The sequence below is a fragment of the Podarcis filfolensis genome (assembly GCF_964270895.1).
Source record: "Podarcis filfolensis genome assembly, chromosome: 5".
Classification (NCBI taxonomy): domain Eukaryota; kingdom Metazoa; phylum Chordata; class Lepidosauria; order Squamata; family Lacertidae; genus Podarcis; species Podarcis filfolensis.
Window position 1 is genome coordinate 84,773,639 of NC_139608.1, and position 19,959 is coordinate 84,793,597.

At 44.0% G+C, this 19,959-nt stretch overlaps 1 protein-coding gene across 4 annotated transcripts in view; it reads right to left on the reverse strand.

Moving 5' to 3' along the window:
• VCL (vinculin) overlaps positions 1-19,959 on the reverse strand; it is an 84,030-nt gene that overhangs the window by 18,975 nt on the left and 45,096 nt on the right. For 2 of the 4 annotated variants that reach the window (XM_083615545.1, XM_083615543.1), the window contains exons 7-14: positions 12,860-12,950; positions 10,540-10,687; positions 8,488-8,641; positions 7,043-7,218; positions 5,472-5,662; positions 3,967-4,166; positions 2,403-2,531; positions 978-1,127 (exon numbers count right to left, since the gene is read on the reverse strand). In XM_083615545.1, coding sequence (XP_083471671.1) covers positions 978-1,127; positions 2,403-2,531; positions 3,967-4,166; positions 5,472-5,662; positions 7,043-7,218; positions 8,488-8,641; positions 10,540-10,687; positions 12,860-12,950 — 1,239 coding nt within the window. Of the gene's footprint in view, positions 1-977; positions 1,128-2,402; positions 2,532-3,966; positions 4,167-5,471; positions 5,663-7,042; positions 7,219-8,487; positions 8,642-10,539; positions 10,688-12,859; positions 12,954-19,959 lie in introns of all 4 variants that reach the window. The other 2 variants (XM_083615542.1, XM_083615544.1) reach the window with 1 other exon arrangement.

The following is a 19,959-nucleotide window of genomic DNA, read 5'->3' on the forward strand; positions in this document are numbered from 1 at the left end:
TAGAAATTACTTGAAAGTACCAAATAGGCCTAGGATTCAATTAGGAGTTAGTTAAATAAATGAGATCTAGAACTTTAAGAAAAGTTAAGAAATTTGATTTTAATTGGAATATTGCATTTTAATAATGATATTAGAAAACTGCTAAACTCAAATACAAGGAAATTCAGATGGGAGGGCCCAGAGGAAGTCAAAAACATGTTTATGAGGTTAGAAGTTTAAATAACCAATTAATTTGTGTTGTTTAGGTGTTTGTTGTTATGTTTTTTATTTTCTTTTTTGCTTATATTTGTGGTTTTGTTTCTTTTTTCTTTGTTGTACTATGTGTTATAATTGTAAGAAACTTTTGGACAGATTTGTGGACTTTTAAAGCAGCAGCAACAAGAGGATTGGATCCCTTTCGGAACTTGAAATATGGGTACCCCCAACAAAAATTTAAAATTAGGCTCTGTAATTCAGAATTTATGTGATTTGATTTGATTTGATTGGTCTGTTAATAAAAATTATTTTAAAAAATATATATAATTGTAAGAAACTTAATTTAAAAAATTATTTTTTAAAAAAATGCTCATGTTTTATTCTTCGACTCCTTCTCTCATTCAATTTATTTCACTTCAGTTTCAGATACTGGCGTCTCCAACCCCACTACATGCTTATTGGAGATGAACTCTCTGGATAGAAACTGAACAACTGAATTTTTCATCCAGGTGAAGTTTTTGGTGGCTGCAAACTGAGCAGCAAACTGGGGAACGTTCAACCAGAAGTGTGCAGATCTTTGGGCGTGCTGCAGTAGATCGGTGAGGATTTCTGACTTCCAATTGTTTAACAATAACAGCAGCAAAATGACCCCCATTCCGTGGCATAAATTATACCAAGAAAATGAAGAAAGACGGGGGTAACCGAGAGGGGTTGTTGTCATTGTCAAACGTCTGTGAGCTCCGATCAAAACCGGAGTTTCTGACAGTGAGAGGGAAAGATACCTGAGGGGTGAGCTCTCTTGCGGACTTCACAGTTGCTTGTATGCCTTCGACAGTACTTTTGTTGGCTGTTCCAACTGCAGCTGCCTTTTCTGCAGTAGCTCCAAGCCTGGCAGCATGGTTTTCAAAATTGGCTGCCCTGTCATCAAACACCTGAAAGTTGAAATACATCAACAACCACAGATTAAAAAATGCAGCCAGTTCAGAGTTTTATACCAAGCCAGGGGCCCACAGCAACTCACAGTAACCCCTTCAATTACAGACTAGGTGCTTCAATTAAGGTTAGTTTAATCAATGATGAATTTATAATTCTTTGGTGATTTATTAGAAAACTAAAACTGTTCAGTAGAGATACCGAGCTGCTAATCTTTCAGGGCTCTTTTTCTTTTTTTTTGCTGCAACCGACTAGCTGCCCCTCTGAAAGATGAAGAGAGTAACGCACACATTTCTTATGGACAGAACTCTTTTTGGCAATTCTAAGCCCTGGTTTCTCCTGCCCACCTAGCAGTTCAAAAGCACGTCTAAGTGCAAGTAGATAAATAGGTACCGCTCTAGGGGGAAGGTAAACGGCATTTACGTGCGCTGCTCTGGTTCGCCAGAAGCGGCTTAGTCATGCTGGCCACGTGACCCGGAAGCTGTACGCCGGCTCCCTTGGCCAGTAAAGAGAGATGAGCGTCACAACCCCAGAGTTGTCCGGGACTGGATCTAACGGTCAGGGGGTACCTTTACCTTTAAGCCCTGGTTTACACACACAAGGCTACAATGATAATGGGCATGAATGCACCATGATAGATATGAGTACCAAAGTCAGAGCTTTCCTCAGATCACCTTAAAAGCGCAATTCTTTTCAAGGAAGATGGTTCAAACAGTCAGTTGTCACCAACTGACTCTGAGCTTCCATTAAAAAAATAAAAGTAAGCTCTTCTAGAAAGAAAGACATGTGACAAAATGTAAAGGTACCCTTCCAAGTGATTTCTGTGGAATGTGAGCGGCATGTCTGCCTTGTACTGAGGTACTGAGGAATACTCCCTGTTGTCATTAGACAGCAATAACATCTGTGTGTGATCTCCACTGTAAGGACCAGAAGGACACAACTGACTTCCTGTGATAAGCATAAGGTTGTTGGGGTGGCTGTCTCTCTCATTTTGTGTTGAGTCACACAACCCAAGGCAGCCATTTTGTGACTGGCACCCGCAGAACACTCAAGGCTCAGAATGTACCCCTACTCCAAAACATTTGGCTACACCTGGATTAAGTTATAGTAATGTTTCAAACTGTAGACACCAATTGCATTCCTTTTCCTCAAGGGTGGTTGGGGGGAAACCATTCAAGTATAAAAAATCTGACATCTGACTGTTACTTTGGCCTATGCAGAATTATATTGCTCACTGTAACTTAAAGACTGGTGCATGCTGGGAACAGACTCACCTCGTCCCTGTTGGGGGCGTCTGGAGGAGCAGTGGCCGCTACTGCCAACAGTTTAATTGGTGTTGTCGTGTCGCTGAACACATCAGATACTTCCTGGGTCATGGCTTCTTGCATCCTTGATTTCAGATCCTTAATAGGAATGCAAAGGCTCCGCGTCAAAACACAGAAATGGGTTTGCCATGATGAAGTGTGGTGCAAAAGTAAAACACTGGATCTGAATATGGACAGCCTAGGTTCAAACAAGGCTCAGCCATAAAGCTGAAGTTACAAACAGATAGGAGACCTTCAAAGATGGACCGTGACAGTAGGGCCCCTGACGCCCCACTCCCAATTCACCATCTAGCTAGCTTTTTAGTCTATACCCCTAACCCAGAACACTAAAAAAGCAAAGCTAGGAAAGAAGGGAGGTTGCTATTAAGAATGTGAGGTGGCTGACGTGGAGCAAAACCAACATAACTCCACACTAGCGCTGTGGTCTAAGCCACTGAGCCTCTTGGGCAGGTTTCCTCAAACTTGGCCCTCCAGATGTTTTTTGTTATGTACTTAAGTTCTCACCCTGGGCCAGCAGGGAGATACTGTAGATAGTTTTCACTCAGGTCCACATATGCAAATAAGGGATTGAAAGTGACGTTCAGTGATCGGATAGTTACAGAAAATGGTTACTGTTGTGTTCTAGTGGAGCTCTATATAAGCAGGCTGGCTGAACCCTTCAGTTCAGTTCTGTTCTGGCCTGTGAATAAACAAGAGCTGTTTGAAGAATCACTGTGTCATATGTTCACCCACAACTTAACATTTTTGGCCTACAACTCCCATGATTCCTAGCTAACAGGACCAGTGGTCAGGGATGATGGGAACTGTAGTCTCAAAACATCTGGAGGGCCAAGTTTGAGGAAGCCTGCTCTTGGGCTTGCTGACCAGAACGCCGGTAGTTCGAATCCCCGCGATGGAGTGAGCTCCCGTTGCTCTGTTCCAGCTCCTGCCAACCTAGCAGTTCGAAAGCACGCCAGTGCAAGTGAATAGGCAAAGCTGTGGCGGGAAGGTAAATGGCATTTCTGTGCACTCTGGTTTCCATCACGGTGTCCCATTGTGCCAGAAGCGGTTTAGTCATGCTGGCCACATGACCTGAAAAGCTGTTTGTGGACAAACGCTGGCTCCCTTGGCCTTAAATCGAGATGTGTGCCATAACCCCACATTTGAATGGACTTAACTGTCCAGGGATCCTTTAGCTTTTACTGAGCAAGAACTGGGCCCAATCCACAAGAGTTCTGTGAGGAGCTCTATGCCCAAAACTGCCAAATGTCACTTCCTTCAGGAAATGGCCAGCAGTGGGTGGCAGGGGTAATTGGAATTGGAATTAATTGGAATTAAGTTAAATTAATGAAGGATGCACAGCAGCAAAAGAATGTAGATTGTGTCCAAAGCGTTTATGTCTATAATCTATGTTGCAAAGACCAGCAGCTTGAACAGGAAGATTCTCTGGCTTTGTTAGTTAACGCATATAGACTGACAACACACTGTCCGACATGAGCTCTTCCTTCTCTTTTCAAATACTGTTTTTATTTACCTTCAATGAGTCCTGCAGCTGGGCAGCAATTGCCTTGGCTTGAGGAGATTCCCCTTCGCCTCGTGCTGCCAGGTCAGCTAACTGGGCAGCCAGCTGTTCCACACGGTCACATTTGGCGAGCAGGTCCTGGCGATAAGGTCCCAGCATGACATTGGCAAGACGGCGACCTTCGGCCACAAGACCCCGGATGGCAGCCTGACCTGCATTGAAAGTGATTCATCTTGCTTAATTTATGGAGCAAGAGAAATTAGAACAGTAGTGCCACCACCGTCAGAGATCAGGCTGAGGAGTACTGCTTTGATGAGGAATGGTGGGAGCCTCCACCTGCTCCTGACCAGGCTCCTGAAGCTGCCCAGGAGCAGTGAAACAGTATAGATTTGGAACAATGGTTTGCAGAGGGGCACAGTTCTGAAGACAAAAGTTGGGACAAACTGGCGGTTGAACAGCAAAGTGAAGAAGAACTGGGAGAGAAAGAGAGCTAACAGACTCTCTCTCGCTGGAGAGTGTCCAGCCTATCAGTCCAAGGTCACGTAGAGTAGATAAGGTGGCTACACAAAAAGCACAGTGGCTGTGAAATCAGGTTGCAAGGCACAGAAGTGACTAGGAGGGAAGTGGGTGGAAACCTTAATTGGGAACACCATCATTCCAAGAATGGCTGCTTTGTTCTTTTGCTGTGATCATTAAAATCTCTTTAAATGGTAAGCGACTCTTTTCGCTTTGTCCTGCTTATCTATGGCCAAAGGGGGGGGGCGGGAACCGAGTCCCCGAAGCCTGACAACCACTCACGAAAATAAAGCAGAGTTGCCATTGTTAAGCTTTAGTGCCAGCATAATCACTACCTTCCCCTAGGTACTCTGAAACGCTACCATGCTGCAACACGTCCTCCCTAATAACTAGGCAGCCCTATTTTCTCTGTAGTATCCGGGCTTATACGAGTCGGCTTTGGGGTGTCCCACCTGAAGTCATCACAGAGAAAAGACCACTTGTGAAGGGGATTTCTGTGCAGGTTAAAAAAAAGATGGCCTCATGGTGCTATGTAGATTTTTATTTTGGGCTGCCCATTGTTTTCAATTACTCATTCTCCAGTTTGCTTGAGATTCCCCATCATTTATTTGTTATCTTATGTTTAGCAGAGGTTGTTCTTTGTTATTTTGTTGGCTTCTGCTGTCCTCTCTCCTGGATTTTCCTTCTTTGAGATTCCTGCATTGCAGATTAGATGACCCTATATTATAATATTTCCCCAGCCACTGTGGGCGGCTCCCAACAGATTATTAATAATAAAGAGATAAAACATCAAACATTAAAGCTTCCCTTGTGATCCCTCTTCCAACTTGATAATTCTCTGGTTCTTTGGCTTCCCATAATAGAGAGCTGCCGGTTCCAAAGGAGAGGGAGGGGTTGTTGGAAATGATCGCTGGAGCAGCGATTTTGCATTGAGCCACTAGGTGGACCTCAACTCCCACCTGAGTTCATGTTCACACGCACAGAAAAATTAAAACACTCACCTACTCCACGGTCATCAACTGTAGGGTTGTCTATCCATCTCTGAGCTTGCTCAATCTTCCCTTCTAGGTGGACAGCAGCCTTGGCAGGTCTGCTGTTTGCAACAGCCCTGTTGGTTTTAGACTGCAAATTCTGCAGCGATGTCGCTATTTGCTTTGCTAATGCACGGGCTTCGGGAGAATCCCCCTTTCCACTGCAGAGAAGAAGAAAAATCTGTTAAGGAAACTTCATTAAAATCAGTTCAAAATGTAGGTTGGTTTCTGTTAATAAGACGTTTATGTATCGTAGCTGTGAATATGCTATTTACTACGCTTAACTGCATTCAACAAAGCACTGTGGTCTGCATTTTCACAAAGGATGAGTCAAGGCAATCTTTAAAAAAGGAAAGCAAGTAGCTTAATGAATGAAAGCAATTCCGGCAAGGAAAATTCAACTAACAACGCCAAGTGAAATTCTTCATTGAAGACCCTTTCCGACACATTTAAAAATACTGGGGCCCTAGCAACACTACAAATGCATGTCACTTAAAGGTAAAGGGACCCCTGACCATTAGGTCCAGTCGTGGCTAACTCTGGGGTTGTGGTGCTCATCTCGCTTTATTGGCCGAGGGAGCCAGCGTACAGCTTCCGGGTCATGTGGCCAGCATGACTAAGCCGCTTCTGGCGAACCAGAGCAGCGCACGGAAACGCCATTTGCCTTCGTACCGGAGTGGTACCTATTTATCTACTTGCACTTTGACGTGCTTTTGAACTGCTAGGTTGACAGGAGCAGGAACCGAACAACGGGAGCTCACCCCGTTGCGGGGATTCAAACCGCCGACCTTCTGATCAGCAAGTCCTAGGCTCTGTGGTTTAACCCACAGCGCCACCCGCCAAGGCTTCTTCCCAATAATCCTGGGGTATGGTAGTTGGGCAAAGCGCAGAGAATTCTGTTGAGAGATTCGTTGCACACACATCCTAAACCGAGCTGGACACTACGATCATCATTTGAGGGCGCTTTTCATGCACCTCCTATGCTAGAAGTCTGGAGGGCAACAACACAAGAGCAAGCCTTTTCTGTGGTGGCCCCCCACTTGTGGAATGCTCTCCCCAGGGAGACTTGCCTGGCACCTTTGCTACATCTCTTTAGGCAAAAACATTCCTCTTCCCCCAGGCCTTTGACTAATTGAACGATCTCTGGCAGGTGTTGTTTTTGTTATGGTATGTATTCTTTCTGTTTTATTGCAAATTGCCCTGTGATCTTCGGATGAAGGGCGGTATAGAAATGTAATAAATCATAGCTACAAAAACGATGATTGAAGGGTTGAAGGGTTGTATAGAAATGTAATAAATCATAGCTACAAAAACAATGATTCCCATAGTTGTGTGGGAAGAGGAAATGGCCATTGAACTAGTTCCAGTCTCTGGTGTGGACATGCCGAGAGAACGCTTTCCTCCGCCAACAGAAGCTAATGGGACAGCCATACAGCCATACTGCTAGCCAGTCATAAACGCACAAAGCAAACTACAGAGTACATAAGACTTAATGCCAATGGAACTTACATGGAAGCAGCCATGCCCATGTCAATACTTACTGTTTCCGGAGGTCCGACAACTTAGCAGTCAGCGCCGAGATTTCTCCGAGGGACCGCAAAATGTCGTCTCGCTCTTTGGGGTCCTCGCAGAGCTCTGCAATTTTCCTGGCTTCAGCCATAATGCCTCGAATGTGTTCCTCTCCTTCGCTTCCCCCATGAGGATCTGCCAGCCAGCTCTTGATGTAAAAAGAACATGTTGACGCACAAAGATCCGCTTACAGTATCTGAACCTTCTGCGGTGCAATAGTCTGAAATGCTATCCTACACCTCAAATTTAGCTAGGTTGAAATAAAGATATTGATGTTCTTTTTCTTTCAAAAAAAGTAAGTAAGATTTTGTTTGAGTTTTAAAAAAATATGGGAGGACAAGATTAACAAAGCTGAAAGACGGCCTCAGCCCAGTATACCTGAAGGAGTGTCTCCACCCCCATCATTCAGCCCAGACACTGAGGTCCAGCTCTGAGGGCCTTCTGGCAGTTCCCTCACTGCGAGAAGTGAGGTGACAGGGAAACAGGCAGAGGGCCTTCTTGGTAGTGGCACCCTCCCATCAGATGTCAAGGAAATAAGCAACTATCTGATTTTTAGAAGATATCTGAAGGTAACCCTGTTTAGGGAAGTTTTTAATGTTTGATCATGTTTTTACTATTCTGTTGGGAACAGCCCAGAGTGGCTGAGGAAACCCAGCCAGATGGGCAAGGCATAAATAATGAAATTATTATTATTATTATTATTATTATTATTATTATTATTATTATTATTTCTAAAACAGAAGTGCATCCTTGAAAGTCACACCTTTGCAGGAAGAGACCTTAAAAATGTCATGCTAGAACACTCCCCTTTTCTCTCTTCCACCTTGACATGTGAACGCCAGAACAGGAGTCTTGCTCCGCAAACAGCTACTCTTCAAGAAAGGGTATGACTTGCAAGAATGTGCCCAAGCCTTTCAAAGCACTGCGAGAGGAAGCCCTTATCTGAGAGCCATTGGTGGACAGTCTTTAAAGCAGGTATGAGGAACGCATTGCACTGCCGAAGATGTTGGACTACAAAGCCCCATCAGCTCCTCACCACTGGCCATGGGGCTAGCTGGGTCTGATGGGAGCTGATTCCCTGTCCTCCCTTTAAAGTCAAATAACTGCAACGGATGAAACAAAATAGGATGCCCTGGCTAGAAGAAATCCAAATTATATTATTGATATTGATTCACTTCCTATGAAGCATCACAAAACAATACAAGATGCATATAAATCTGCTACCAGTGCAGAATGCATAGAAAACAACTGTGTGTTTAAAAATGATTAAGGCAAAGCAATTTGAAACCAATTCCAGAGACTGACTGGCGTGAAACAACTGAAGGAGGACCCGATGTAAGAACTAACTTGTATGCTAGTTTACCAGGACCCATTGCGGTTCAGCGGAACTGGGAAGGATCATTTGCACTGCGATTACCTGAGCGGCATCAATTTTCTTTGCAATTGCCTGCTTAGAGTTGGTCATAGCCTCCAGCTTGCGAGCTGCATTTTCCACTTTTGCTGTGAGTAAATCCAAGCCTTGGGACACTTGCTGAGCCTTCTGCAAGGCTAGCGGTGTAGCACCTTGTCCTCTGTTCAAGGGGAAAGAAAGGCATGTAAAACCCAACACACTCTTGCAGTTATAGCCTACTGACTTAACTAATCCCATATAATAGCTCAGTAAAGGTAAAGGACCCCTGACAGTTAAGTCCAGTCGCAGACACTGGGGTTGCGGCACTCATCTCACTTTACAGGCCAAGGGAGCCAGTGTTTGTTCGCAGACAGTTTTTCCGGGTCATGTGGCCAGCATGACTGAGCCGCTTCTGGCAAAACCAGAGCTGCGCACGGAAATGGTGTTTACCTTCCCGCCGGAGCGGTACCTATTTATCTACTTGCACTTTGACGTGCTTTCAAACTGCTAGGTTGGCAGGAGCTGGGACAGAGCAACAGGAGCTCACCCCGTCATGGGGATTCAAACCACTGACCTTCTGACTGGCAAGCCCAAGAGGCTCAGTGGTTTAGACCACAGCACCACCCGCATCCCAATAGCTCAGTAGTTGCTGCTGATTTATATAAGTAGTATTGTGGGATGCAAGCAAGAATTGCAAAGATGGGGGGAAGTTGTCTCTACCCCCGAAAGCTGGGGGCCGGGAATTGGTGTTACTCTTGCCTGAACCACCTTTCCGGCTACAATCCGTTCATTTCAGACTGCACTTTGTGCTCTTTTCCTTGCTGCAATGAAATTTGCAGAGGACAACGTACTTGGTGTGCTGTCACAATGCGGATTAATAAACCACTCAGTGAAAGCTGCCCATTTGCTGCCAGTAAAGCTAAAATTCAAAGGAAGCATTTCATGCATGTTGAATTGTTAAAATTACTTTGGCTTAATTGGAAAGCAAGTTTTGAAGACACCGGGATCCATTCTCCAATCCAGATATGAAAGCAAAAGTGTATTTTTTCTAGGCAGTACAATCAGGCCTCCATAAATCCACTCATCAGTTCATCAACGACAAGTCCCCCTGAAAGGTTCTCAGCGTGACATTAAATGAGCATAATGCTCCTGCCGCTTCTGCCAGCTCCAAGTCGCATAATAATTTTTAAAAACCCTGCTCTTTCCTGAGTTTTCTGGCAGACACAGTACACCAGGTGGAGGAGAGGGTTCAGTGGCAACCAGAAACGACAGAAGGCTAGCAAGTCATGTGAAAATTCATGTATCCCAGAGTGTAGTTAAGATCAGAACTATAGTGCAAATGTGAAATCAAAACAGAAAGGCCCTTAAATGAGGAACTAAATAAGCATTAAGGGCCAGAATTTAAAAGGGGGTACCTGCACAATTCAGCCACTTCTCCCCAACTCAAAGCCGTCTTTATTTTTAAATGGAAGAATGTGCACATAAACACTTCCCTTTAAAATTGGGAAAGGTCTAGGCTCCTTTGAATAAACGGGAGACGATGCACACCCAAGTCAACATTAGCAAACGTGAGACCTTCCAAATAACCAAAAGGGATGTTGACGTGATAATGCATCAGATCACATTATTTAAAAGAAGAACAAAACAACAACAACTGCTCAGTGTTTTAATACACAGAAGGTTGTCATCAACAGAGCAATGTAGCCCCACTGAAGTCAAATAGGTTTCAGTTTGATTTCTACAACTGAATATGCCTTAGGTGGATTCAACCCACAATCACTTGTGCATTTGGGTTTCCTGAACGAGTGGAGGAAGAAATAGCACAGAAGGAAGAGAAAGCTTTGGCAAGATAAAACTGTGCATGAACTGAATTACAGGGATCCTCCATGAAAATTATGGAGGCAGGTGGGGCAGAATGCAGGGCAGAGACAATGCACAGAAACATGATGTCCACCACTATTAGCACGTTGGCAAAATAAAGACATTTAATTTATCATTTGTGTTGTTTTCTTAGAACGGCAGGATTGCAATTTCATAGTCCCAGGGTTAAACGTATTTAGTTAGCGAGAAGATGTTTACCTAGCTCGAAGATCAGCCACTTGGTCAGTCAACTGGCCAAGCATTTTACAGGTTCCTAGAATCTCTCTGCGTTCTTTGCCTGCACAGAGCTCTCCAACTTTCCCTGCTTCATCCAGGATCTGCCTTATGGCTTGCTCGCCAGAGTCTCCTAGGAAGCAAGAATGTGGGAATGCAGACAATGAAGACTCATGCATTATTCACACCGGAGAAAATTACTGAATGTGTTGTACAAGAAATATAATCCATCGTAATATAACAGCGTACTTGCAGCAGGGTAACGTTGTTCTAGAAACAGGCATACCATTTCAGCAGATTAGGTATAATGCACGCCACTAGAACCCAATTAATTTCAATGCTAAGACTAAAGTGGGAGTTATTTTTCTCCTGCATAATTTTAGAGAAAGAATGATACACACACTTCTCAAAAATTTCCATATGTTTCTGTTCTTCGGCATGTACAGCAATCTTTACAACTGTGATAGCGCCATCTCCTGGAGGTCCTCCAGATGTTGTTGAACTACAGGTCCCAGCATCCCTGACTGTCAGCCACAGGTGTGGCACTACCATTGGGTAGAACTGGGCAACTGGTGGGGAGATAGCAGCAGTGTGGCATTGGAGAACACAGCTGTGTATGCCACGTACCCTGTCCTGCACACCTTAGGTTTTCCTGCTGCCTCCCAGTGTTGTGAAATATACTGTTCCATTGCCTGTCTTGAAGTACAAGTCTACCAGTCTGATGAGCTTTGGTACATGCCATGGGACTGGGGCACCATGCCATCCTTTGCTTTGGGTAGCAAAATGTCTTGGGCCAACCTTGATTGGTCATGCTAGCTAGAGCTGATGGGAGCTGAAGTCCAACAGCACCCTGAAGGCCACAGCTAAGCTACCTTTTCTTTAGAGCAGGGTCTCCAGCTGTTTTTGGACTACAACTCCCATCATCCCTGACTTGGCTATCTAGGGATGATGGGAGTTGTAGTCCAAAAACAGCTGGAGGCCCAAGTTGGGGAAACACTGGTTCAGAGCATGTGAAATGTACTCGGGCCATAAAGTATACATGGTATAAGCAAACTTCCAGTTTAGTTTGCTCTCCTGTCCAAAGCAACATCTTTACTTTATACGTGGAAAGGAAAATAAACAAGATTCTTCACAATCCAAATCCAGTAATGTTTCATGGAGTTAACTCATGACGGCACGATATATACACTGCACTTTTATAGGCTTTTCTTACGGGTTCCAGTGAATAAAATACAGGTGCAAAATCTGATCAATGTTCTCGAGAGCCAACATAACCAAGTCAAGATGCAGAGGCAGCATTAAATTTTATCAGTTACAGTGTTCCACCATTGTATGCTTATTTTAATGTAGGACACATTTCGGAATAGCAGAGCTCTGCTAGTATGGTAATATGGTAATAAATATGCAACATCTTTCCAAGAAGAGCAGCTGTACCAGAATACTAATTTGGGAAGGGTTCCGAACTAAATAATTTGGATAGCAAGATAAGCAAAGCTTTCCAAACCACTTAGCATAGAATCAATTTGTTTTGCATTAATATTTGAAAGAACAGTGTCTTAAGAGCTTCCATTTGGAGTACCACAGTAATGCTGTAACTGAGTTATCACATCACAGACTAGCTTACAGCTTGTTGTTCAGCATCCCAAGAATCTCAGCTTTCATTTTAATGATAATAACTGTTAAGTTGTGGGTGAACATATCAGACGACACAGCGATTCTTCAAACAGCTCTTGTTTATTCACAGGCTAGGACAGAACTGAACTGAAGGGTTCAGCCAGCCTGCTTATATAGAGCTCCACTACAACGCAACTGTAACACTTTCTGTAACTATCCAATCACTGAATGTCACTTTCAATCCCTTATTTGCATATGTGGACCTGAGTGAAAACTATCTACAGTATACCCCCTGCTGGCCCAGGGTGAGAACTTCAGTACATAACAATAACAGTGCTAAGAGTGCTAGCTGTTTAAAAGGGTGACACACGGGACTTCAAATTCAGGCTCAAGAGTGTGTAGGTCATGCCAGTTACTCAAAGGTTGGGGAGAGGACAGAGCAAAGGAGTATTTCCAGGGATGGCTCTTCCATGTCCTGGATAGCTCTTTGCCCTTCCCAACTATTTACAAGAGCAAAATATGTTATGGAAAAATAAAAATAAGCTTTGTGTGTATTGGATTGGGGGGAAGGGCTTGATTTATACAGGTTACATATTCTGGGTACAGAATTGTCCTTAGTACAGAATTTTTGGCCTTCCTGTTCTAAGCGTGAGTCCAATTTTGATCAAAAGCAGCGAGGACTTAATGTTACCTGCTGGAGCGTTGGGGTCTCTAAGCCAGCCCTTGGCTTGGTTCATCTTGGAATCTATTAAGGCCAATGCTCTCTTCATAGCTTCTGTATCCTTTTAGAAAGAGGGGAGGAAAGGCAGATTATCTTAATCATGTCCCACAAAATGCAGGTATGGGTGCAACGGCAGAAACACAAAGTGAAGCACAACTCGCGGAAGAACCAACGGCTTAATGTTAAGTATCAGACACATTCCTATCACTCAAAATGCAGAAAGTCGCAGCATGCATTGTTTTAAGGTTTTATTTCCCAAGCGAACAGCAACTCCAGAATGAGATATGGGCTTTTCAGAACTACCCTAAATGTTAAATATTTAATCTTAAAAAAAGAATAAGGAAACAACCACACAATTCTCTGCATGCATTCTCCATTTTTCAACACCCGCTAGGAGAGTGGAATAGCTCCAGTTTGCTGTAATCTAACACAGGTGTCATGGATGCAACCCAGGTTCGGAGGAGGAAAGCACAGATGTCAAGGCCATGGTACCAGGTGTGTTTTTTAAAAAAGGATGTATTAATTCATCCATTCAAGCACTCTCAGTCGTACACATTAACATATGCTCTGCAGAGATGATAGTTATATGGCTGCTCGGTCTAACCAGATGGCCAGCCAAGTAGCACAGATGGGTGGGTGGAGATGGGGAAGTGGTGGAAGATTCTTACTGCTCCCACGGGTGCTGTGGAAGTTTTTGCCCCCAAATACTTCTGTCCCCAGAGTTCTCATATTCCACTCCCTCTGTCTCTTGATATATGACAAGTAAACCGACATCACGATTACAGATGTGACCACAGGTCATCAACTTTCAGAGTTATCAGGGTACCTCTAGGTAAACGGGCACCTCTGACCTGGAATATGACATATCTTCCAAGGAGATATGTTTTGAAGCCTGATGTTTTGCTTAAAGTCCTATTTTTTTTCCTATTTTCCGTTTTTTGCAATCTCATCAAGCCCACCTTTATTTCCAGCTTCCATTCATCCTTCTAATTCATGCGGTTCATACTGATTACATTTAAAATCCCCTAAAATACATGAATAAATTTACAAAAACCTTCAGAGGCTCATTTTGCAGAATCATAACTAACTGATTACTTATGAACTGCAGCGTCACATTATAAGCTTTCCAAAAAACCCCAAATCTTCTGCTTCTTACTATACAGTGGTACCTTGGGTTAAGTACTTAATTCGTTCTGGAGGTCCGTACTTAACCTGAAACTGTTCTTAACCTGAAGCACCACTTTAGCTAATGGGGCCTCCTGCTGCCGCTGCACTGCCGGAGCCCGATTTCTGTTCTTATCCTGAAGCAAAGTTCTTAACCTGAAGCACTATTTCTAGGTTAGCGGAGTGTGTAACCTGAAGTTTATGTAACCTGAGGTACCACTGTATTATCTCTCAGTTAGTTACAGTGTCGTAGCATGGTTTGCCAACTCCCCGGGCCACGCAGACGTGGAGGTGGGTGGGAGAGAAATGGACAGAGTACGCATGCACATTCAACTACCTAATGGTATCACCCAGGAGATCGCAGCCACAGAGATAAGAAAAGAAGAGTCAGTCTGTTGTCTGGAGAGGTCACTTCCTGGTCTGTGCCCCCCCCCCCAATGCCACTGGTTAGTTAGTTGCTTTATCTTGCCCAAGGCAACCCGAAGTAACAAGCAAACAATTCACAGAGAGACTCATGCCTGGGCAAGATCAGCAATATGATATATACTGCAAGCAACAATAGCAAGAAATGCAGCTTTCACATACTAGTTTCACAGGAAAAGAGCCTTCGGAAGTAGGTAGTACGATCAAAGGAGGAATGTAAAAGATTGATTTGTTTCTAATTGCTTAGAAAATGCAACTTTTCCTCTAGGAGTAGGCAACTGGCTGACCAGGGGTTCACTCTGTTTCCCGGGTTGGTCCTCATCCAAACCCAAGGACACGGACCCCTCTTACAATGCACCTCAGGTGCTTTCCACTGCATGAGCCAAGATGCAGGTGAAGGTGATTCTCCATCAACACCTCTGCAGCAACAGAAGCTGTATCTGGAACTTATGCTCCATAGGTGCTTGGCAGTGTGTAGCTTGTCGTCCGCAGGTATTAAGAGATGCTTCAGGAATTCTTAGCCGATATCGGAGGGGAAGCGGCCTAATCTGAAAGGTCTGCCCAAGTTTGTGTTGGTTGATGCTGAGGAGGAAGGCGTTACAAGGACCCTTTCCCTGTGCCATGCATGGCAGAGAAGCAAGTTTTCAGGTAAAGCCAACATTACTGATCTTTCAAGCTCTCACTTGATGCAAAATAATATGGCCCCTTTATACAGACGACTTGCCAGCCAGGCTCTAATATCTATGAAGTGATATAGTCTGGAGAGCCTCAGCCATATCTGCATTTCATTACCAAAAAAGGCAACGCTCGAAGGAACACACCAAGCCCAACTTTCTGACACAACTGCTAAGTTAGTCACCACGTATAGGCTCTCTAACGTCTCTTGGTGCCAGAATCTTTGGAGAGCATACAGCCAACTAGAGCGGAACGCTTTCTAGGAATCTAATTCACATACTGCAGACTAAAATGGGAGGGAGGGGTAAACCCATGGAGTCTGCTCATAAGACACTACACAGCATCTAGATGGTTACAGGTTAAAATCAAAAGGGCAATAAGGATTAATCTGAAGAAGGTATTCCGTTTGCAGCTCGGGGATTTTCTCTCTGGGAACTAATCAGAATAGAATCACACAGAGAGAAAAAGCACAGTATCGTTCCCCTGTCTTCAAAATTCAAATTACACCCCCCCCCAAGACAAAAGGAGCACAAACTTCTTATTATTATTATTATTATTATTATTATTATTATTATTATTATTATTATATTAAATAAAGGTAAAGGGACCCCTGACCATTAGGTCCAGTCATGACCGACTCTGGGGTTGCAGCGCTCATCTCGCTTTATTGGCCGAGGGAGCCGGCATACAGCTTCCGGGTCATGTGGCCAGCATGACTGAGCCACTTCGCCACTTCTGGCGAACCAGAGCAGTGCACGGAAACGCCGTTTATCTTCCTGCCAGAGCGGTACCTATTTATCTACTTGCACTGTTGTGCTTTCGAACAGCTAGGTTGGCAGGAGCAGGGACCGAGCAACGGCAGCTCACCCTGTCGCGGGGATTCGAACCGCCAACCTTCTGATCGGCAAGTCCGAGGCTCTGTGGTTTAACCCACAGCGCCACCCGCATCCCCTATTATTGAATAGGGTTTCCTTACTTTCATTGGAAATTTTTTGGAGGGTATGGGTTTGTGTGACATGGGAGAATATTTCAACGTACACACACCTGCATTCTGCAATGGTACAATCTTAGCAATACAGTCGTACCTTGGTTCTCGAACGCCTTGATACTCATACATTTTGGCTCCCGAATGCTGCAAACCCTGAAGTAAGTGTTCTGGTTTGCGAATGTTTTTTGGAAGCCGAATGTCAGACGTGGCTTCCGCAGCTTCTGATTGAGTACAGGAAGCTCCTGCAGCCAATTGAAAGCCGTACCTTGGTTTTCGAATGTTTCTGGAAGTCGAACGGACTTCCAGAACAGATTACGTTCAAGAACCAAGGCTTTTGGCTTTGACTCCAAGCAGAAAACTTCAACTAGAATTCCTTTCAAATGCTCGAACTTAAAATGTTTGCATAACCATGCAAAAGAAAATCTGTTAGTTGTCTTACAGTGCAATCATATACTTGACTATGCAGAAGCAAGCCCCACTGAGTTTACAGTCTAGGTGTGGATGGGGGGAAAGCAAGGCAATGAGAGAATAAACAACAACCTTCTTAGTCTGCTCTCTGACAGATCAAGAAATTACATCACTGGCAGGTAATCTATAGCAGTGAAGCTTAGCAACAGGATATAAGAACGCCGATTAAATATTATAACCCTGCACAGAGAAATATTGTCTGCAATCCAATATGTGCAGAAGAAGCCCCATTGCTGCCCTATGGGGGATGTTGGTCCATGAATACAAGCCATTCAATGGCAGACAAGACAAGGGGAAACTTCATATTGAGCTCCTGGTTTGCAGCTTAATAGTTGGAAGGTGTGGGTGGATTTTTCAGGCTAGTCAACATTTTCCTTCTAAAAAGGTATAAAGCCCGGGAATAGATTCCTTTGTTCTCCACAGCAGCTCCCAGTGCAGAGTACTAAAGCTCTCATTCTGAAAGATCTGTCGGTTGAGTTAGTACCTTGGCAGTTCGGCGATAAATATATATCAGAATGAATTCTAAATGCCAGCAGGTATTTCGGGGGCGGGGGGAGCTTACTAAACAGGAAAGGGGAGCTACAGCCAGGATTGTTCTTGAGCATCTTTCCATCTGAAAGCCTTTTCATTTCAGAAGATGCCCCTATTTCACAGGTGCTTCTTACACAATACGCTCTCTTTGAACCCATTCTGATATCGCTGGATGAACTGTTCCCCTCTTTTAGAAACCACATCCACTCCAAATCCCTAAAAAGGTAGGTTTCCCCTAACAGGGGTATTTGTAATACCCAAATATGGACAATGGGGGTGGATTGGTAGAAAGCCATTCAGCAGAAAAATACCAGCCATTTTTAATGCAAGGCAGGATTTTTCAAATGCCACGGGAAACCCCGACAAGCTCCTAGGGCTTGGGGTGTGGCTGCATCGGATCCTGCACTGAACAGTTTTTGTTGCTGCAGCAAGCCTTCTGGAAAAAACCCCTGTAAGAATACATATGATATCCAGCACACACACAGCTGCTTTCCTCGGTTCACAACAATCAGCAGTCGAATAATAAATACTAATCTCCCTGTGATAATAGTAGTAGTGGTACTTTTTGGAGAAAAATAAAACCCAGCTGTTTCCAGTTACATGGCAGTAACACTATAGTGTTCACAAACAGCCGCCTCCCTTTCACAAAACTAAAATTGTCGCTAAAGCATTTCTGAAGCATTTCCTGAATTTTTTTTTTTATTTTTCCTTTGCTTGAGGAAAGCAGAGTCAATGCAAACACCTACTCCGAGATATCAAGATGGTTATATGTTTCAGAAGCAAGAATCCCAGAGGCAGATTTCGCATCCACCAGGAAGCCTGTCATCATTAAATCCACATTAGCACACCTTGAGATAGTATGGGGTGGCTGTCACCGCCTCATAAACAACTCCATACCTCACAGCCTAGCTGGCAATACTTTAAGTGAATCTTAATACTTTAGGAGTGAGTACAGTGTCACAACCAGCACACAGGAAAATGCACAGCACACAGTCTGCACACGGCACGACAACAACTCATGACCATGCTCTTCTGTTTTAGTACGAAAGGTAGAGGTTGTGGGTTGCGGAAGAGGGTCTTACCTTCTAAAAGGCGAGAAAAGAATAATAGAAACGGAGGAAAGAAACAGAAAAACAAAAGGAGTCATGAAAGGTAGACGAAGTATTACTTCACAATAAAAGAGTGATGGATATAAAGTTAAACTAATGGGCTGTGAAAGTTGTAGTTCTCAGGCCACAACAGCCTCTTTTTGGAAACAATGGATTTGATCCCCAACACAGCTATCACAGCCTCCACAGCTATCAACAACAACAAAGTCAGGAGTGTCAGTCAACTGAAAGGCAAGTCGATGTCATTTCCAAAGGAAGAAAAAGAAAAAGAAGGACCACACGTCTTTTTTTGATTAAAATTCAAGTGACTTTCAGATTTAACTTGGGTTTAGGAATCGTGGAAAGGCAACAGGCACAGACATGCAAGCAACCTGCTCTGCACTATTATCTTTGAAAAGTCAAATAAGATAGCTATTCCTCAACCACCAGTGGGGAAGAAGACAGGAGAATCCTCAGGCTCCTCAGTTTGATTTCAAAATGCTTGAAGGGGGCAAAGGGGCCATAGGCCATAGGTCCTGCACATGGTCATGGGTTCAATCCCTGACATCTCCACGAAGGACGAGGAAGGAAACCAGAGAGACTTTCTGTCAGCCAGAACAGACCTAATGAGCTGGAGGGACCAATGGTCTAACTCAATGTAAGGCGGTTTCCTATCAAGCAGAGGACGTTGCCATTTACATTCCTTCAGACCCCCAGTTTACACTTCCATAAGAGGAGGACTAAACATCATTCCGTCTTTTAGGTTTCCTAACTAACCTGGTCTTCTAGCTAAAGGATCTGCAGTTGGGGGGGGGGTTCCACCCTCCACTTTCAATTTCATTGTCACTGTGTCCCATTTACAAATGTTTCAGGGTTGTCATCCTCCAGCAAAATTAGTTAAATGCATCCGATCAGTGGAATGTAGAATTCTGCATCCTCGGCTGCTCTGGCTACTTAGGTGTTTTTTAAAATGATATCAAGAAAACTGCAAGAATGGGAATTCTTAGTCTGCATTTTACAAGGAGGTATATACGCTTCTGAAAACAGTACTATCCCCTTCTCCCCACTTGCGTTGATTCTCTTAATTATCTTGACCAATAGTCAAGGGCAAACTTGGGTCCCCAGCTGTTGTTGGACTACAACTCCCACCATCCTTAGCTAGCAGAACCAGTGGTCAGGCATGATGGCAGTTGTAGTACACAAATAGCCAGGGACCCAAGTTTGGGAAACACTGGCTAAGGGGATGCAGAAGATTAGTCTGCGTTCATTCAGTGGTGCAACTAGAGCAGGACCTTGAGGCCAAAGCCCAACCCCCTCCCAAATAACCACTCAGAGAGTGGCAGAAGCATGCAGGCCCTGTTGTCCACACGTGGGCGGACCATCGCAGCATCTTTTCCTCAGATTTCTATTGCATTTCACAGCAGGTGGGCAGATGAGTGGACAAGTGCATGTTTAAAGACGCTCATTTTATTACTTCTTATTATAAAGATATTCATAGCTGTCAACTTTCCCCTTTTCTTGCGAGGAATCATATTCGGAATAAGGGAATTTCCCTTTAAAAAAGGGAAATGTTGACAGCTATGAATATATTTTCCCTTTCAACCACAAAATGGTGCTCGTTCCCCAGTTAACATGCTGCGGCAAAAGCAAACTCTGTTTATTCCTGCAGTTGTGGTGATTTAAGTGAGTTTAAAAGGTGAAGCAGCACATTCTCAGGGTATTCCTCTCTCTCT